The sequence below is a fragment of the Delphinus delphis genome, chromosome 13 (genome assembly GCF_949987515.2).
Source record: "Delphinus delphis chromosome 13, mDelDel1.2, whole genome shotgun sequence".
NCBI lineage: Eukaryota > Metazoa > Chordata > Mammalia > Artiodactyla > Delphinidae > Delphinus > Delphinus delphis.
Genome location: NC_082695.1, coordinates 42,564,258 through 42,581,509, shown reverse-complemented (window position 1 = coordinate 42,581,509; position 17,252 = coordinate 42,564,258). Strand labels below are relative to the sequence as shown.

The window sequence follows — 17,252 nt, the reverse complement described above, 5'->3', positions numbered from 1 at the left end:
CCCCCATGGTCTTCTTCCGTTTTCTTTTTCTGCCTCAGTATCTTTCAGCATGGAATAGATATTTTATTTATCTACTATGGACAAATTACTAAAGAAAACTATTTTAAAATCCTTCATAGATTACATGACATTCATTAAGCTTCCCAGTTTTAAAGTTGAAAAATATTTACTCTTGTTCAAATTCACGCAGCAATGTAAAGTACCTCTGTGGGGCAAATAGAATTGAATCCATTGATTTCCATGTAATTTATTAATTTCAGCCCTGACAAATACCTGCAGAATCTGAATCACAGCTATTGTGAGACAGGGGTTCTCAGGCAGTATTTATACCATTATACACAACATCTATCCAAACTGCAATATGCATAACACCTTGCTTCTCATTCCCTTCCTAAAATACTCCAAAATTTTATCTTCAAACACGTGATTTAATTGGTTTGTGACTCTAAATTAAATGTGTGTGTGTGTTACATTCACATCTTTATCATTGACCAACCCCACTGGCTTAGCACAGCACTGGGCACATAGGAAGAACTGAATCCTTTTGGCTTGCATTGAACTTAACTTGAATATGGTTACAATTATTTATATAATATATATTGAAAGACTGTATCAACATCTTATGGACTTTGCATACTTTTTTTTTTTTTTTTTTTTTTTTTTTTTTTGCGGTACGCAGACCTCTCACTGTTGTGGCCTCTCCCGTTGCGGAGCACAGGCTCTGGACGTGCAGGCTCAGCGGCCATGGCTCACAGGCCTAGCTGCTCCGCGGCATGTGGGATCTTCCCAGACCGGGGCACGAACCCGTGTCCCCTACATCGGCAGGCGGACTCTCAACCTCTGCGCCACCAGGGAAGCCCTGAACTTTGCATACTTTAACTGTACTCATTTTCAGTTTCATGGATAATCAAAAAGAGATTGAAAATATAATTTAGTTTCTTATAAAACATATTCTTAGAACTACCATCAAGAAATAATAGGAGAGGGACTTCCCTGGTGGCGCAGTGGTTAAGAATCTGCCTGCCAATGCAGGGGACATGGGTTTGAGTCCTGGTCTGGGAAGATCCCACATGCTGCGGAGCAACTAAGCCCGTGTGCCACAACTACTGAGCCTGTGCTCTGGAGCCCACAAGTCACATCTACTGAGCCCGTGCGCCACAACTACTGAGCCCGTGTGCCGCAACTACTGAAACCAACACACCTAGGGCCTGTGCTCAGCAACAAGAGAAGCCACTGCAACGAGAAGCCCATGCACCACAACAAAGAGTAGCCCCCGCTCGCCGCAACTAGAGAAAGCCTGCGCGCAGCAACGAAGACCCAACATAGACAAAAATAAATAATAAATAAATAAATTTTTTTAAAAAGGAAATAATAGGAGAAAGCTTGACACTAACAGTGACTTAAAGAAGATAGAGCTTTATTTCTTTCTCAAGTAAAAATTCAGGTGTAGGCTAACGACGTCTGTTAGATGTCTTGCTCCCTGAAGTCCTTGGGGACCCAGGCTCCTTTCAGCTCATAGCTCTGCCATTTGAGCCCCGGCCTCACAGTACAAGATGGTAGTTAGAGTTCCAGCTATCACATCCACATTTCAGGCAGCAGGATGAAGAAAGAAAAAAAGGCAAAGGGTACATGCCAGCTATCTTTTAAGAAAATTACCTGGAGGAGCTGCCTAAATTAAATCCCATTGGCTAGAGTTTAGTCCCATGGCCACACTGAATCACAAAGGCATCTGCCAGTCTTTTTTAAAAGTTGGTCATATGACCAGTTACAATCAGGAGTTTAAGAGGGAAGAACAAATGTCAGAATAGGTAACTAGCAACTCTCCAGAATGTGCTCTATGTTGGGGAGATCGTCTTTAAATGTTCTCAAAGTATAAAATTGCCCATAATGTGCCAGTTTTCCATTTTTGTCCTTGTTTTGCATAATAACCTCTTAATGGACAAGCTCTATCTATATAACTCCCCTGGCACAGAATGGTAGAAAGAGATCCTTCCCCAATTAGGATGCTTTTCTGTTGAACAGGAGAAAACAACCCACCAAAATTGGCTTAAGCCAGAAGAGAATTTACGGGCTCACTTAATTAAAAAGTCCAGAATGGGATTCTCTTCCAGAATGGTTTGATTTAGGCTCCAATGTTGTCATCGAGACCCATTTTTGCCCATCTCTCAACTGGGCTCTGCATTCTTCCACTCAACGGCCTAACTCTGGGTCTACATATGTTAGCAAGGTGGTAACAGTAGCACCAGTCCACGTGTTTCCAGGTTCAGGTCCCTTGGGAAAGAACAGTAGTCTCATTGTACATAGCTCTGATTGGGTCACACAGCCCGTGGGTGAACCCATCTCTGTAACCAAGGAGAAAGTAGCATGCTGATCTCTTTAGGCCAATCAGCACCCAGCCCTGCTGCTAGGGTTGGATATGATACCTTTTAAACCATGTGGCCTGAGAATGCGTGGTTTCCCAAAGGGAGTTTGGATTATCATTTTACCTTAAAAATAGTAAGTGGAAACTGGGCAAAAAACAAATCTCTGTTATGGAGACATATTTCACACACAATGTGGGATTCAACGGGTGTTTTTCATAACTTAAGATATAAACACTTCCCAAGATATTCGCAGGATAATGAGACTGAAAATAAAACCAAATTCACAGGCTTGATATGATGATTAAATGATCTAACACACTTGAAAATATATAGTATAACATCTCTAAGCAGGAATGAAGATACCATTCTGTGACTGTGACTATTACTTTCTCCACCGGATTAGGCCACTAGAAAGTTGTCATTATCATTATTGTTACTGGTATTCAGTGGTGCTCAGTGAGGGAACTGTAGAAACCCTAAGCCAGGTCTTTTTTGCCTTTCCCTGTATTCTATTCTCATTTCATCATCTGAAGTCTATTTCACCTGCTGAGCCGTTTCTGTATCCTGCTCTGTTATATCTCTTTTATGAAAAAATTTACACTAAATACTAGAGAATTATTAGCCCCTCTGTCTTCAGGGGCCCAACGTTCTCATTTCCTGTACAAAGTTTTCATCACATGAATTTCTAGGTAAATTTGCTGTCTTGCAACACGGAGTCTCTGGGAGAATACTAGCTGTAGCAGTTACCTGGGATGGCTTCCCTCTGGAATTCCTACACATTCTTTCTTTCTCTGTCTCCTCCCAGAAGGAACTCTGGGAGAGGTCTCACAGGCCCCAGGTTTGGGCAGGAAGTAAGCAGTTTTCAGCAGTTTTCTGTGCACCTCGGGAATCCCCCAATATTTCCTCAGCAGCAGTGAGTGTCCCAGCTGTCCACTGCTTCTCCTTTTCATGTGCACCACTTGTGAATTTGACAGCTATTTGGAAATGGTAAATGATAATAATTATTATCTATCCCAAGCACTTCTTGCATATTGTTCATTTTTCTCTCCAACCCAGCCTATTTACAATGTATTATTCCCACATCACAGGCAAAGAAACTGAGCTCAGAGACGTTCGAGTTTTGCCAAACATCCCATAAAGGGGAAAATGAGACCAGGATTGTCTGATTCCAAAGTCTCTGCTTTCTCCACTCTGATATGCTGCTATTAAAAAGCTGTTTCTTAAGCAGACTAAACAGGTACAGAGAACAAGCTAGTGGTTACCGGAGGTGGCGGGTAACATAGGGGTGGGGGAGTGAGAGGTACAAACAATTGGGTGTAAGATAGGCAACAAGGATGTATTGCACATCATGGGGAATATAGCCAATATTTTGTAATAACGGTAAATGGAGTGTAACCTTTAAAAATTGTGTTAAAAATTTTAAGCTAATTCTTAAAAATACTGATTAGGTGGAAAGCAATTTTAGCTTTACATCTGATAAATTATTTCAAATAGAATTGTAGTTATGTGTGGCGATTTTTCATAGGCTTACTGTCTCGATACAAATGAGGATCTACTACGGAGTGAATAAGTATGCTTCAAAGATGCCTTTGACCAAGCAAAGAAGGTCAGGGATTGGGAGGCCTTACAGTTGGGAGCCTGTTTTAGTTTGGGCTGAGCTCCGGGACACCATGAAGAGGAGAGCATGTAAACCGCATGAAATAAAGAGTAGACAGAGCGGTAGTGTTGACTTCCATATTAGGTCCTGCAAAAGAAGTTCTCAAATGTTAGTTTCTGTGCATCCCAATCATAGGGGCATTTGTTACACAGCAGATTCTTGGGCTGCCTGGGTGATTCTGTGGACGATGGCCCACTGATCACTTTTGGAGAACCACCGTCCAAGATCTCAAAGCCCAATTTAGGATGCAAACAGAAAGAATCAGGAGTTGGCTGAATGGGAAATTGATTCTCCTCTTGAACACACCTTACGTTCGAATCATTTATGACGGAGCATCATTCTATACAAAAATCTTCTGACTTGCAGTGTTTCTATAAGTTTTGAGAAAGAAACACATACACACACATTGATGGAAAAGACTAGATTTAATCTTTCTATTGAATTCAATTTACAATTTTGTAAATTATTACTGTGGGAAGCCTACTGTGGATGATCTTATAGAAAGAAGAACCTTTTGGAAAGCAAATAATTGTCTCTGGTTTGTCTACTTTGAACCCTTGATATTCACTTAAATTGAATGTTCTCAAAGCAGAACACACCTGGTATCTAGTTTGTCTAAATACTTAGAAAGTCAAATTGTCTAATTATTAAGCTCCTTCCTTATTTCCCAAACATGTACGAGTGAGCTTTCAGGAAGCATTCACAATGATGTGCAGAGACAAAAAACAAAAACAAAAAGACCTGTTCTTAAATACATGTTCCAGAGGATCTATGTTTAACTTTGTCTTCTAATAGATAAAAGCAATAAAAATGTTTGAGTCCGGGCTTCCCTGGTGGCGCAGTGGTTGAGAGTCCGCCTGCCGATGCAGGGGACACAGGTTCGTGCCCCGGTCCAGAAAGATCCCACATGCCATGGAGCGGCTGGGCCCATGAGCCATGGCCGCTGAGCCTGCGCGTCCGGAGCCTGTGCTCCGCAACGGGAGAGGCCACAACAGTGAGAGGCCCGCGTACCGCAAAAAAAAAAAAAAAGTTTGAGTCCAGCATTGCCATATAGTTTGAAATTCCTTGCCTACTGAAACCCTAGCCAAAAGGCTTTCTTAGTTTTATATTAAATTATCTCCATTTGGTTGGCTGTCTTAATCAACTTAACCGATTATTTACCATATCGCGGTTTCACTCTGTGCAGACACTCTCTCAGGGCTCTTGTGAACAATTTCTTGGGCTCCTTTCTTTCCTTTTTTCTAACCATTAAGATTGTCTCCCATCCCACTTTTAGCCGACAACCTCAGGTTCACAAGACTTTGCGGCTCTGTTATTGCGTTTGTCTAAAAAAATTCGTAATTTCAGATTTTTCTTTCCTATTTGGGGGAGGGCTGACTGGGGCGGGGGAGGGTTGGTGAGGTGAATGAACAAAACCGGTTGAACAGTTAAAGCTTTAACCTTGCGTATAATTTATACAATAAACAAAGTCACATGCTCCCCTAATAATTTAGATGTAAGCAAATGTTGATTGATTCAGGAAGGCTAATGCCTGAAGCCAAGCCTGCAGCACTAAAATTTGAATTAAACTAGGACAGAAGCAAGCTAGCCTATAATAACATTTGTATAATTTTATTTTTGCCCTCGGCTCAGTTCATTTCCTCGTACAGTAGATGCATGAAATTGGTTCTTCAGCCACCTTTAGCTGATATTCATTGATATCTGGGCAGGCGGGGAAGCAAGAGAATGCACCTTCCCCAGCTTTTTGTTTTCAATCATAAGGCCTTGAATTCCTAGGTCATTTCTGACAATGATTATCTTTCTCTGAATTGTGTTTTTGGCAAATATCTCCGAATAGCTTCATTTCACCTCCAGATACGGTTTCCCCCTCTCACTGTGAGGGGGCTCTTAGAACCGAGATTGTTAAGTAGATGCAAATGTTGTGCTGTTTTTAGTCCTTTATTCAAGCCTGGGGGCATGAAATCTGAGTTCTCTTACTCTGCTTTCAGCAGCGAAATAAGGGCCTTAGGAAATTCTTTAAACGCTGGTAAAAAATAAACATTAACTTGAAACACTCAGGGACCAAACCCCCTTGTACTATTAACCTTTGACTTAAATAAAAATTAGGAACTACATCTTACCACTTACCACTTTTGTTAGGGACTGAGGCTCCTCTTGAGGGATCAGGTTTAAGCCTGTAAATAATTTGCGAGAGCTTCTGAAAAGTAGGCAAAGTTTTCCATCCAAACTGAGCGAAACTTGGTTTTTCATAGTATTTCCCTGCAATCCGACACACACCAACAGGCACAGTGCACAAAAGAAAGCAGTCTCAATACCCACAATTGCTTTAAATGTCTAACAATTTTTATTCAGCCTTTCAGGCAAAGTAACAGCTCTTTGGGGGTCAAAAGTTCTGAAATAAAGAATTTCTTCCCTTAGGTCAGGAAATCAAATATGCTAAAAATTCTCCCTAACCTTTTGTTTAGAGGGAGCTAAGGGGAAAAAAAAAAATCCTGAAAATTAGAAATGAAAGAATTGGTATTTGCACTTTATGTGAATTCTGCATTTATCTCTCCCTTCTTCCAGCTGAGAGGTAAATAGCAGCCCTAGTGTTTTGGAAGCAAATATTGTTCTGTCCTATTCTTGGTAACAAAATCTGCTCCCAGGCCCTCTCCAGCCCTGTCTGATTGTGCCCTAGGGCTGTCACAGGCCGCCAAAGGAGCCTTTCAGAAAATCCAGGCCATGTTTTGACTTCATTACAAATTCCAAATAGGACAAGTTTTCGCCTGGCTTAGGCTTGGTTATGAAAGTTTCCCACAGCTCCTGAAAATATACAGAATAATAAATGGCTGGGCAGAGAAAGAAAAGGCAATAGTAATTCCATCAAAGCTTTCGGGTCACATCATAGAGTGCAGTTGCAGAGCCGGGGGAGCTTATATCATTAGGACCCAGAGACAAAATGTTTTGCCTTCGGCCCCGAGGTCACACACTGGGGCAAGAACTTTGAGGTTCTGTCCTTTGTTCCCCCACGAGGGAGAGAAGGACACCTCTTCCCCTACCCTGGCCCCCTGGGCTTCCCTGGAGACACGTTGTGAAACCTTCTCACCCCAAGGGGTGGCTAGCAAGCTTCAAATGTTTTTTGGGGTGTTTCCAGCATAAAAGCAAAACCTGATGAGTTTCAGTGGTATAAGCCACGAGGCACAAAGGCAAAACGCCCAAGGTGGTGGGTGTGAGGGGGAAACTTTTTATTGTCTTGCTGCGGATTCTTTCTTTCATTTTTCTTTTCTTTTCCTTTTGCCTGTCTCTTTATTAAGTCAAGATGTTATAGGAAGGAACCAGTTAAATATGACATGCAAGCTTCTTAAGGGAAGCCTTTCCTCCCCAGTTACAGAGGAGAATCCAGTTTGGCCATATTCGTGATCCCCATCCTTCTTCCTCCCTTCTCCCTTGTTCCAGATTCTTCCTTCTCTCACCTGTTTTTCAGGGCGAAACATAATGAAACACTTTAAGGACAAATTCTAGCAGGCGGTACCTTACCTTCTGAGAACTCTAGTACTGACCCTACCAGCTTCCCAGGCACGCCCTTTTTTCCCCTGCATGTCTCTATTTTAGAAAACATGTATGAAATACTTCAAATAAGTCCAATACTGTGGGACACTTACATAAACTTTTTTTCCAATATAGTCCGTTAACATATATGTCCCTCCCTAGAAGCAGATTTCATTAGCTCCTTATTTTTTTATTTTTATTTTATTATTTATATTTATTTTTATAAATAATTATAAATAATATAATTATTATAAATAAATTATAAATGTAAATAAATAATTATATTTATTTTTATTTTTTCCCATGTCATGCAGGATCTTAGTTCCCTGACGAGGGATCGAAGCCGCACTCCCTGCAGTGGAAGCGCGGAGTCTTAACCACTGGACCTCCAGAGAAGTCCCAGCTCCTTATTTTTGCAAAGCCAATAACGATAGACTGACAATTCCTAACCCGTCACTCTGACTTCGGATTGGTGGGCTGTGGCTTTTGGACATCAAAGCCATCTATTACGGCTTTTACATATGTGGTTTACAATGCAGTCATTGCCACCAGCCATACATTATCCACTGTCCTCTTGGAACCACTGAAGTGATGAGAGAGACAGGAGAGACAGGCAGTGGTTGGGGCTTAAAGGCTGGACCCCAAATTGCCCCCAGACTCATTTTTGAAGTCTTTGAACATGACCAAAATTTTATTAATGAGCTTTAGCTGGGAAGAGCACTTTCATGTCTCTATCTGTTTCCCACATTTAGTTAAACCTGTAAACTCATCCTCCAGCTGGCTTCCACTGGTAGCTGGACCCAACGGAAGCATTAGATAGTATCCATAAGAAAATGTTAATACCATTTTTCTGTTCATACACCACCTGGAAGAGAATATACACCTTAAATATAAAAGGGAGATAAGTAGGTATTTCTAATTTGACTAGACTGGAATTATAATATGAAGAGAAACTGTTTCACTGGAAAATCTACCATTGGCAGGGGGCAGTCGGCCAGCGTGCGTGTCTGGGTGAGTGTGTCTATATTAAGATAAAGGCAGAAAAGCAGCGAGGAACAAGGTGAAAAGAAGTTCATTCATTGTCTCAAGGAAATAAAGACCTCTGACTTTTAAAGTGAAAATATACCATTGGCATCAGATACTAATCGCAAGGTAATTATTTTTAAAGAGTTTCCTGAGTAACACACAGGCACCCATGACACCCTTAGGCTAATATATGTACCCAGAGACTAACTCTGCCCGCCCTTGGTTGTATGTGCGTTTGTTGTCCTTGGAGTGAATAAAAGCTGCTTTCCATGTTACTCTATCCTCCCGTTAAAAAAAAAAAAAAAATGCCACTTCAGAAGATAGGGATAAAAATGCATCAGATTAAAAAACACTCCTCAAGGGCAATTTGGATGAAAAGTTAAGCTGGGCAACATCAAACTAGGCCCCTTCCTGTAAAATACATCAAATTCAAAGAAGTACTTTTCTTTAAGTTACTAATCTTTCTAATGAATATCAGATTCCATCAGCCAAACTGCATTTTTGGCAAGAACAGTTTTTACCGATGTAAAAGGCGGCAAGGACTGGTTTAACTGAAATATTAATCGATTGCTAAAATACTTATCTATCCTTTGTCCAAGGAAAAAGGCTTTATTCAAGGAATTTCAAGCTTTGTTCAAGGAATTTCCACACTGGAGAGGATGGTCCCTGTCAATCCAGGTAAATTGTTATTGAGGGGGTCTTATCCTTGCGACCCGCCCCCCAGTCAGTGAGCACTCTAAGAGGAACCCCCTCCCTCTCAGCACATCCCCTATAACAGCCCTGGAATGAATGAAACACCAGGTCATCTCCCCAAGACCTCTGCATTAACCCACCTCCAACAGTATAAAATATCATATGCTGTGCCTGATGTCGTAGGGATTCTTTTCAAGTATAAAGAAAATTCCTAGGAATTCCCTGGCGGTCCAGTGGTTAGGACTCTGTTCTTTCACTATGGTGGCCCGGATTCAATCCCTGGTCGGGGAACTAAGATTCCACAAGCTGCAGGGCAAAAAAAAAAGAAAAAGAAGAAAATCCCTGACCTCATTAGACTACATTTTAGACATCATATACAGCCATATCTCATACCCAGCTTCTGAACCATCCAATGTTCTATAACTCTCTTTGGAACTATACTGTAGTCAGAATTCTGCTTTCATTCATTCATTCATTCATTCCTTACTTATTGAAGACCTGCAATGTACCAGGCACTGCTTCTAGGATCTGGGGAATCAGTGGTGAAGGAGACAGATAACAACATCCCGCTCTCAATGAGCGATTTTCTACCAGGCAGAGGCATCAACAAACCAGAAAACAAATGAAGACAATCATTTCAGACGATGATTGGTGAAATAAGAATAAAGGAAGATGATGACACAAAGTGGGCTAATGTGGATAAGAAGGTTCCGTGGGGGAGGGGAAGATATTGAGCTGAACTCTGAATCCCAAGAAAGACTCAGCAGTTGTGACTCTAGGAAGATGAATTCTGCCTGTTTCTTAGCCAGGACATTTACTCATATTATTGTATAGGTTGTATATACTTGGAACACCCACGTGATTCCAAGCAGAGCTCTTAAAACCCAGGTAAGAGAGAACACTTACCTTCTACTTACCTGCAGGACAACTCAGAGCATTATTTCTCAGCTGAGGGCGTATTTAATTACCAAACGTTCTGCAAATGTCTTCCGAGTTGTAGAGATAAAGCCACCCAAATTGCTGACTTTCAAAACATATACTTCTTCCTTTATCCCAGAAATGCCACCTTCCTTGATGAATTTGCATCTGCAATGATTCATCATTCATTGTAATTTACAGTTATTTTCTTAAGTTCTTCTAAATGACCAGCTACCTGCAAAGCGTGCTTGCTTTTATTCCATTAGCTAACTAACTTCAGTGCTCCACAAGCAATATTGTGCTTGAGAAAAAAATGCAGCAGTGCTGCTATTTCACTGTGCAGGCAACACGCTCACCACAGCAGCCAGATTGAGAAATGATGACTTTAGCTTGTGGCTTACAAGAAAAGACTTCAGATCACGTATTAATTGTTTAAATGTTGTTCTTAAGCCCCTTTTAGCCTTATGGCAAACCCAGAGGCCAGGTAAAAATGAATTCTTAGAAGATGGTTTTGTTCAAAGGCATGAAAGTTTACCATTGCCTTTTCCCCCCATGTCACATCTGGACACCTCCATTCTGGTTACTTGGGTGTCTGACGGTTTGTCAGAAGGCTAGCCATAACTTAGGTGGAAAACTGGACTCCATTAAAAAAACATTAAAAGCTGAGAGGGAGGCAAGTTGATGTGGCATGGCTCCCAGCAATAAGGAAGCAAGAGTGCACACGGAAGCTTAGAAATAGAAAGTGATGTCCTCATAAAAACATGGCTTCAGGCTGGTGTGCCACTAGAAATTCTTCTGTCAGTTTAGAATATTTAGCTCTAAGGGATTTCGACTTTCAAATGTATCTCTGGATGCAAAATAGGCTGCACAGGAGGATATAGCATTGAAGAGGGGAAAGAAGAATTGCCCCCAATTACGATCAGTTTACGTGACGCTGAAGATTTTTTTTTTCAGGTAGCATATTTGATCAGAAAGCATGCAAGTGGGTCGGATGAGCTACCTCGCTGACATCAAGTGATCCGCTGGTCTTCATAACTAGAAAATGTTGCTGAGGACGGATAGACCAAAACAATATTAAAAGCTTCAGCACTACTGGTTATCAAGGGAAACTTTCAGCCTAATTGGAAAGCTCAGAGCTTCAGGCGTCTGCAAGTTTTGGTTTGGGGCTCTTCCGAGGCATTCCAATGCAGTATTTGCAATCAATAATGGGATGCTACTCACGGCACCATCACGAGGCTTATGAAGTCCCCTGAGATTTGTATTTGACTTGTTAAACTGTAAAAAGAGTTGGAGAAAAAAACAGAAAAGAAATATCTCAGTCCCTAGCTGCCCAAACATAAAACAATCAAACAAACTCTGGCAGTCAAAACTGGAAATGGCAAAATGGAAAATATATAGAGATGCATTTTCATGCACAGAACATGAGCATCTTGGGTGACCTTCCTTAGTGTGATCTATCCTTCTGGGTGTTAGGCAAAGAGATCACCTCTCCAGGCAGATTGAATTATGTGCTAAGATTGAGCTATGATGATGTAGATTATCCGTGAAACCTACAGACATGAGGTTTCTTCTCCCCCAACAGATTATGTATTTTCGGCCCAACTTAGGTACAAGCAGTAGGTTATGAACACCAGTTAAAGCATCCCAAGAAGATTCAGAACAGTCCCTTCCTCAGAGCGACTGTCCTCTGCACCTGGAAAACATAACAATTTTCTTAACCAACCTCTTTGCTCAGAACGGAGCAGCAGAATCTTCATATCCTGGAAATGTCGATGTTTATGGAATTGTGTGCTCCAGAGAACTTCCCCTGAAATCACCGGGGAGGGTTGAAAGGGAACAAGTCCAGAACAAGTTCTTTACTGGGTTTGGATTTTCCTTTTCCCCCAAAGGTTCACCCAGATGCCTTCCTCAGAGGTTTGAAAGGGAACATAGGAGATCTGAGCGATCTAGTGAGAGACAGGCAAGGAGCTGAAGAAGTTGAAGTGCACATCCAACCCAGCACCCGCTCCTGCCCTTTGGAGTAAAACATCAGCTTCTGGAACCAGAAGACAAAAGCCTCCTTCGTGTCCAGGATAAGAGAGAGACAGACCTCAGTATGAACCTAAAGATGCATCTTTACCCACATTTTAATATTTCTGAAATCAAAATACATCTTAGAATCGCTGCCGGCCAGCAGTCGTGGGCCATAGTAGTCATTGCCTGTAGACAGGCATAAAACTCGTGGAACGGCCCAGAAGGGAATTCTAGAGATAGTCGTGGAGGAACCTTTTAGGAGATGCTACACCACCCATGCTCTGGATGGCACAGAGGACGAGCCTGCACAGCAAAACATGAATATTGCAGACTTCGAGTTGGAAAATAATTCATGAGTCACACTCTGAAAATGAAGTTTTGTACATTCCTTAGCCAATTTACTTCATTTTTAGTTTTCTTTCTACATATGCACAAGAGATACATAGGCGCGAAATCAATGCCAAAATAAGTATAAGAACCTTTCCAATCAAAATTCTAAGGCATAAAATAATCACTGTGCTACGGCTGTAGGAGTACTTCTTGTTTTCTTAGTGGTACATAAAATCATAGCGGGTCTCATAACCGATGACATCTGAAATTCAATGAAATACAAGATTTGTGTCACCCAGAATAGTTTACTTAACAGCCCTGAACTTCAGATCTCTCTTCTGAAAAAGATCATAACCTCTACCTCCTTAGAGAGATGGGGGCTGACCCAGTAGCTAGCCCCAGCAGAATTCACAGAAGTCTACGTGCCACAGTGTCTGTTCCCAGTCAATGGAAGTAACTCTTATTCTCTAGCCATTTATCTGCTTCAACCACAATACAAATACCATAAACAAACTCATTTACTCACCACTGTGTGGTTTCCTTTGCTTCTTTAACTTGCCAACTCTGTACCAGGTGGACAGAACCCCACAGATACCTATAAGGCCTTGATGACAAGAGTATTTTTTGGTGATCATCTGTGAAGCAAATGAAATGAAAGGACTATTTGATCCAGTGTTCTAATGATGGAATGACTGTAACATCAAATCCAATTGTTTTTTGTTTTTAATAAATTTATTTATTTATTTATTTAGGGCTGCAACGGGTCTTTGTTGCCGCGCGCGGGCTTTCTCTAGTTGCGGCGAGCGAGGGCTACTCTTCGTTGCAATGAGCAGGCTTCTCACTGTGGTGGCTTCTCTTGTTGCAAAGCACGGGTTCTAGGTATGTGGGCTTCAGCAGTTGTGGCATGTGGGCTCAGTAGTTGTGGCTCGCGGGCTCTAGAGTGCAGGCTCAGTAGTTGTGACGCACAGGCTTTGTTGCTCTGCGGCATGTGGGATCTTCCTGGACCAGGGCCCGAACCTGTGTCCCCTGCACTGGCAGGTGGATTCTTAACCACTGCGCCACCAGGGAAGCCCTTTTTTTTTTTTTTTTAACATCTTTATTGGAGTATAATTGCTTTACAATGTTGTGTTAGTTTCTGCTGTATAACAAAGTAAACCAGCTATATGTATACATATATCCCCATAGCCCCTCCTTGTGTCTCCCTCCCACCCTCCCTATCCCACCACTCTAGGTGGTCACAAAGCACTGAGCTGATCTCCCTGTGCTATGCGGCTGCTTCCCACTAGCTATCTATTTTACATTTGGTAGTGTACATATGACCATGCCACTCTCTCACTTGTCCCTTCGTCCCAGCTTACCCTTCCCCCTCCCCGTGTCCTCAAGTTCATTCTCTAAGTCTGAGTCTTTATTCCTGTCCTGCCCCTAGGTTCATCAGAACCTTTTTTTTGATTCCATATATATGTGTTAGCATACAGTATTTGTTTTTCTCTTTCTGACTTACTTCACTCTGTATGACAGACTCTAGGTCCATGCACCTCAAATCCAATTGTTTTAAATACCACTCAAGGAGAATAGAAAAGAATATATCAATCTCAAGGTGGGTAGAGGAAATTGCTTTAAAATTCTTTTAACTAAAAAAAATGTTTTAAACTTTGACAATCAGATTATAAGCCAACTAAAACACTTAAATATCTTTAAGTTGAATGGCTGAGCAATAGTTATCTTTCTGATTCTAAAAGTCTTTCTTTAGCTCCCAAAGTATGGCTGGTGACATTAGCTAGCGCTCGCTCTACCCTCTGTTACGGGGAAACAGCAGACTACAACAGACTGAGCTGTATCTGCCCCTATTTCCAACAGACTCATGTTCAACTTTCGCTCACCAAAAAAAGATAAGATAAAAAGCCGGGAAATTTTTATTAACCCTTTACAAAAATAAGTTAATATAAGATTATAGCAAAAAAGGAACCTGAACTTTAGTAACACAGCTGGAACAATCCGCAGTGGCGGGAGAAGAGATTTAATTTAGTTGATTTTCTGTAGTTGTTGGTCGTTCGCTAGTCTCACGGTGATGGAAGATGCACGTTTTTCTGAAGGGACCGAGAAGCTGCTGGAGGTTTGGTTCTCCAGGCAGCAACCCAATGCAAACCAAGGATCTGGGGATCTTCGCACCATCCCAAGATCCGAGTGGGAAATACTTTTGAAGGATGTGCAATGTTCAGTCATAAGTGTGACAAAAACTGACAAGCAGGAAGCTTATGTACTCAGTGAGAGTAGCATGTTTGTCTCCAAGAAACGTTTCATTTTGAAGACATGTGGTACCACCCTCTTGCTGAAAGCACTGGTTCCCCTGTTGAAACTTGCTAGGGATTACAAGGGGTTTGACTCAGTTCAAAGCTTCTTTTACTCTGGTAAGAATTTCACGAAGCCTTTTCACCAAGGGTACCCACACCAGAATTTCCGGGAAGAAACAGAGTTTCTTAATGCAATTCTCCCAAATGGAGCAGCATATTGTATGGGACGCATCAATTCTGATTGTTGCTACTTGTATACTTTGGATTTCCCAGAGAGTCGGATAATCAGTCCGCCAGATCAAACCCTGGAAATTCTGATGAGTGAGCTTGACCCAGCAGTTATGGACCAGTTCTACATGAAAGATGGTGTTACTGCAAAGGATGTCACTCGTGAGAGTGGAATTCGTGACCTGATACCAGGTTCTGTCATTGATGCCACACTGTTCAATCCTTGTGGGTATTCAATGAATGGAATGAAATCGGATGGAACTTATTGGACTATTCACATCACTCCAGAACCAGAATTTTCTTATGTTAGCTTTGAAACAAACTTAAGTCAGACCTCCTATGATGACCTGATCGGGAAACTTATGGAAGTCTTCAAGCCAGGAAAATTTGTGACCACCCTATTTGTAAATCAGAGTTCTAAATGTCGCACAGTGCTTTCTTCGCCCCAGAAGACGGAAGGTTTTAAACGTCTTGATTGCCAGAGTGCTATGTTCAATGATTACAATTTTGTTTTTACCAGTTTTGCTAAGAAGCAGCAACAACAGCAGAGTTGATTAAGAAAAATGAAGAAAAAACGCAAAAAGAGAACACACACAGAAGAAGGTGGTGGCTGCTTTTTAGATATTGATACCAAGGGCCATGCTTCCCATAACCACCACCTTGTAGTTGCAGAAAGCCCTAGATGTAATGATAGTGTAATCATTTTGATTTGTATACATTATTATATCAAGTAGGTAGATACCTTGCATGAATGCTCTCTTCTGCATTTAGGTATCCTATGCCACTCTTGCTGTGAAATTGAAGTCATGTAGAGAAAACCTTTTACTATTTGAAACTTTACAACACTTGTGAAAACAATTCAATTTGCTTTATGCGCAGTGTAATATTTCTCCAGGTATCACCCAAAATTCTGCACAGACAAGGCTTTCGTCCTCATTAGGTGTTGGCCTCAGCCTAGCCATCTGGGACTGTTCTATTCAATTGCTACCAGGATTTTGCATCCAGTTACCTCCACTTTCTAGAACATATTCTCTACTAATGTTATTTTTTTTTTTTTTTTTTTTTTAAACACTGGAGATTTTTTAAATTTTTATTTTATTTATTTATTTTTGGCTGTGTTGGGTCTTCGTTTCTGTGTGTGGGCTTTCTCTAGTTGCAGAGAGCAGGGACCATTCTTCATCGTGGTGCGCGGGCCTCTCACTGTCGTGGCCTCTCTTGTTGTGGAGCACAGGCTCCAGACGCGCAGGCTCAGTAGTTGTGGCTCACGGGCCCAGTTGCTCCGCGGCATGTGGGATCTTCCCAGACCAGGGCTCGAACCTGTGTCCCCTGCATTCGCAGGCAGATTCTCAACCACTGAGCCACCAGGGAAGCCCTCTACTAATGTTATTGAAACCAATTTCTACTTCATACAGATGTTTTTGTAGCACCAATCAAAGTTCTTCTTCCACGAGTCGCGTCCTCTACGAAAATGACTGCAGTTATCCATTTCGTGTATTACTATCTCACTGCTTCCTATACTTGTGTTACTTTAATTGATTCATTCCTCACCATGGTGTCTCCCTCCCAACCACAGCCCCTCCACAAAGCAATACACTGTTACACTGTGGGTTTACACTAACCTTACACCCCAGAGGGGGAATGGGGGGATGGACCCTGGACGTAATTTTCTTTTAAGGTCAAGGGAGTTTGGCATTTTTCGTTACCATGAGCTCTTTTGGAATAAGCTGGTGTTGACTAGCAAAGAAGGTATAGATTGATACTAGGGAATATTGGCAGAACTGTATGGAAACTGTATGCCATTCTATGGCCCCCATTAAATGAGATTAGCTTCTCATGAGTACCATGCCTTTATTAACTTGCTAAGTAGTAGTATAAAAGAATTATCGCTACATTTTTTGGCAAGGAGATTTAAGATAAAGGTTGTATTGGATTCAACAAGTCAAGTTAGCTCAGATGATTCACCTTAACTTTTACTTTTGTAGCCATTTCCACTCATTTCTATTAATGATATGCCATAAACTTTGGTTCAAGGCAGAATCGATGTCTTTGCCATCTTGTGACTTAAGAAAGTTCTCTGACTTTGTGATGCATGTGATAGTGTTCTGACGGTTCCTCTTACTGGTATTTCTTCCACCATGGAGTAGCATCAAGTGATGAATGAGAACTGTTCAGGTCATCCAGACATACTACACAGTGAAGCAGAGT

The 17,252-nt window shown here is 41.5% G+C and overlaps 1 protein-coding gene and 1 long non-coding RNA gene across 3 annotated transcripts; one reads left to right on the top strand and one right to left on the bottom strand.

Annotated features, from left to right (window-relative positions):
• Positions 1–3,040: 3,040 nt before the first annotated feature.
• On the bottom strand, positions 3,041–9,655 carry LOC138414254 (uncharacterized). Its single transcript, XR_011246705.1, has 3 exons — positions 9,408–9,655; positions 6,148–6,194; positions 3,041–3,337 (listed from the first exon to the last, which is right to left on the bottom strand). It is a non-coding gene; the product is annotated as an uncharacterized lncRNA (long non-coding RNA).
• A 4,941-nt stretch (positions 9,656–14,596) lies between these two features.
• Positions 14,597–15,601, top strand: LOC132436603 (S-adenosylmethionine decarboxylase proenzyme-like). Of its 2 annotated transcripts, XM_060029522.1 has the most exons (2): positions 14,597–14,712; positions 14,800–15,601. In XM_060029522.1, the coding sequence occupies exons 1-2, from the start codon at positions 14,597–14,599 to the stop codon at positions 15,599–15,601; spliced, it is 918 nt and encodes a 305-aa protein (XP_059885505.1). The 2 variants fall into 2 exon arrangements, with proteins under 2 accessions (XP_059885505.1, XP_059885504.1); XM_060029521.1 differs by having other exon boundaries at positions 14,597–15,601.
• Positions 15,602–17,252: the final 1,651 nt, after the last annotated feature.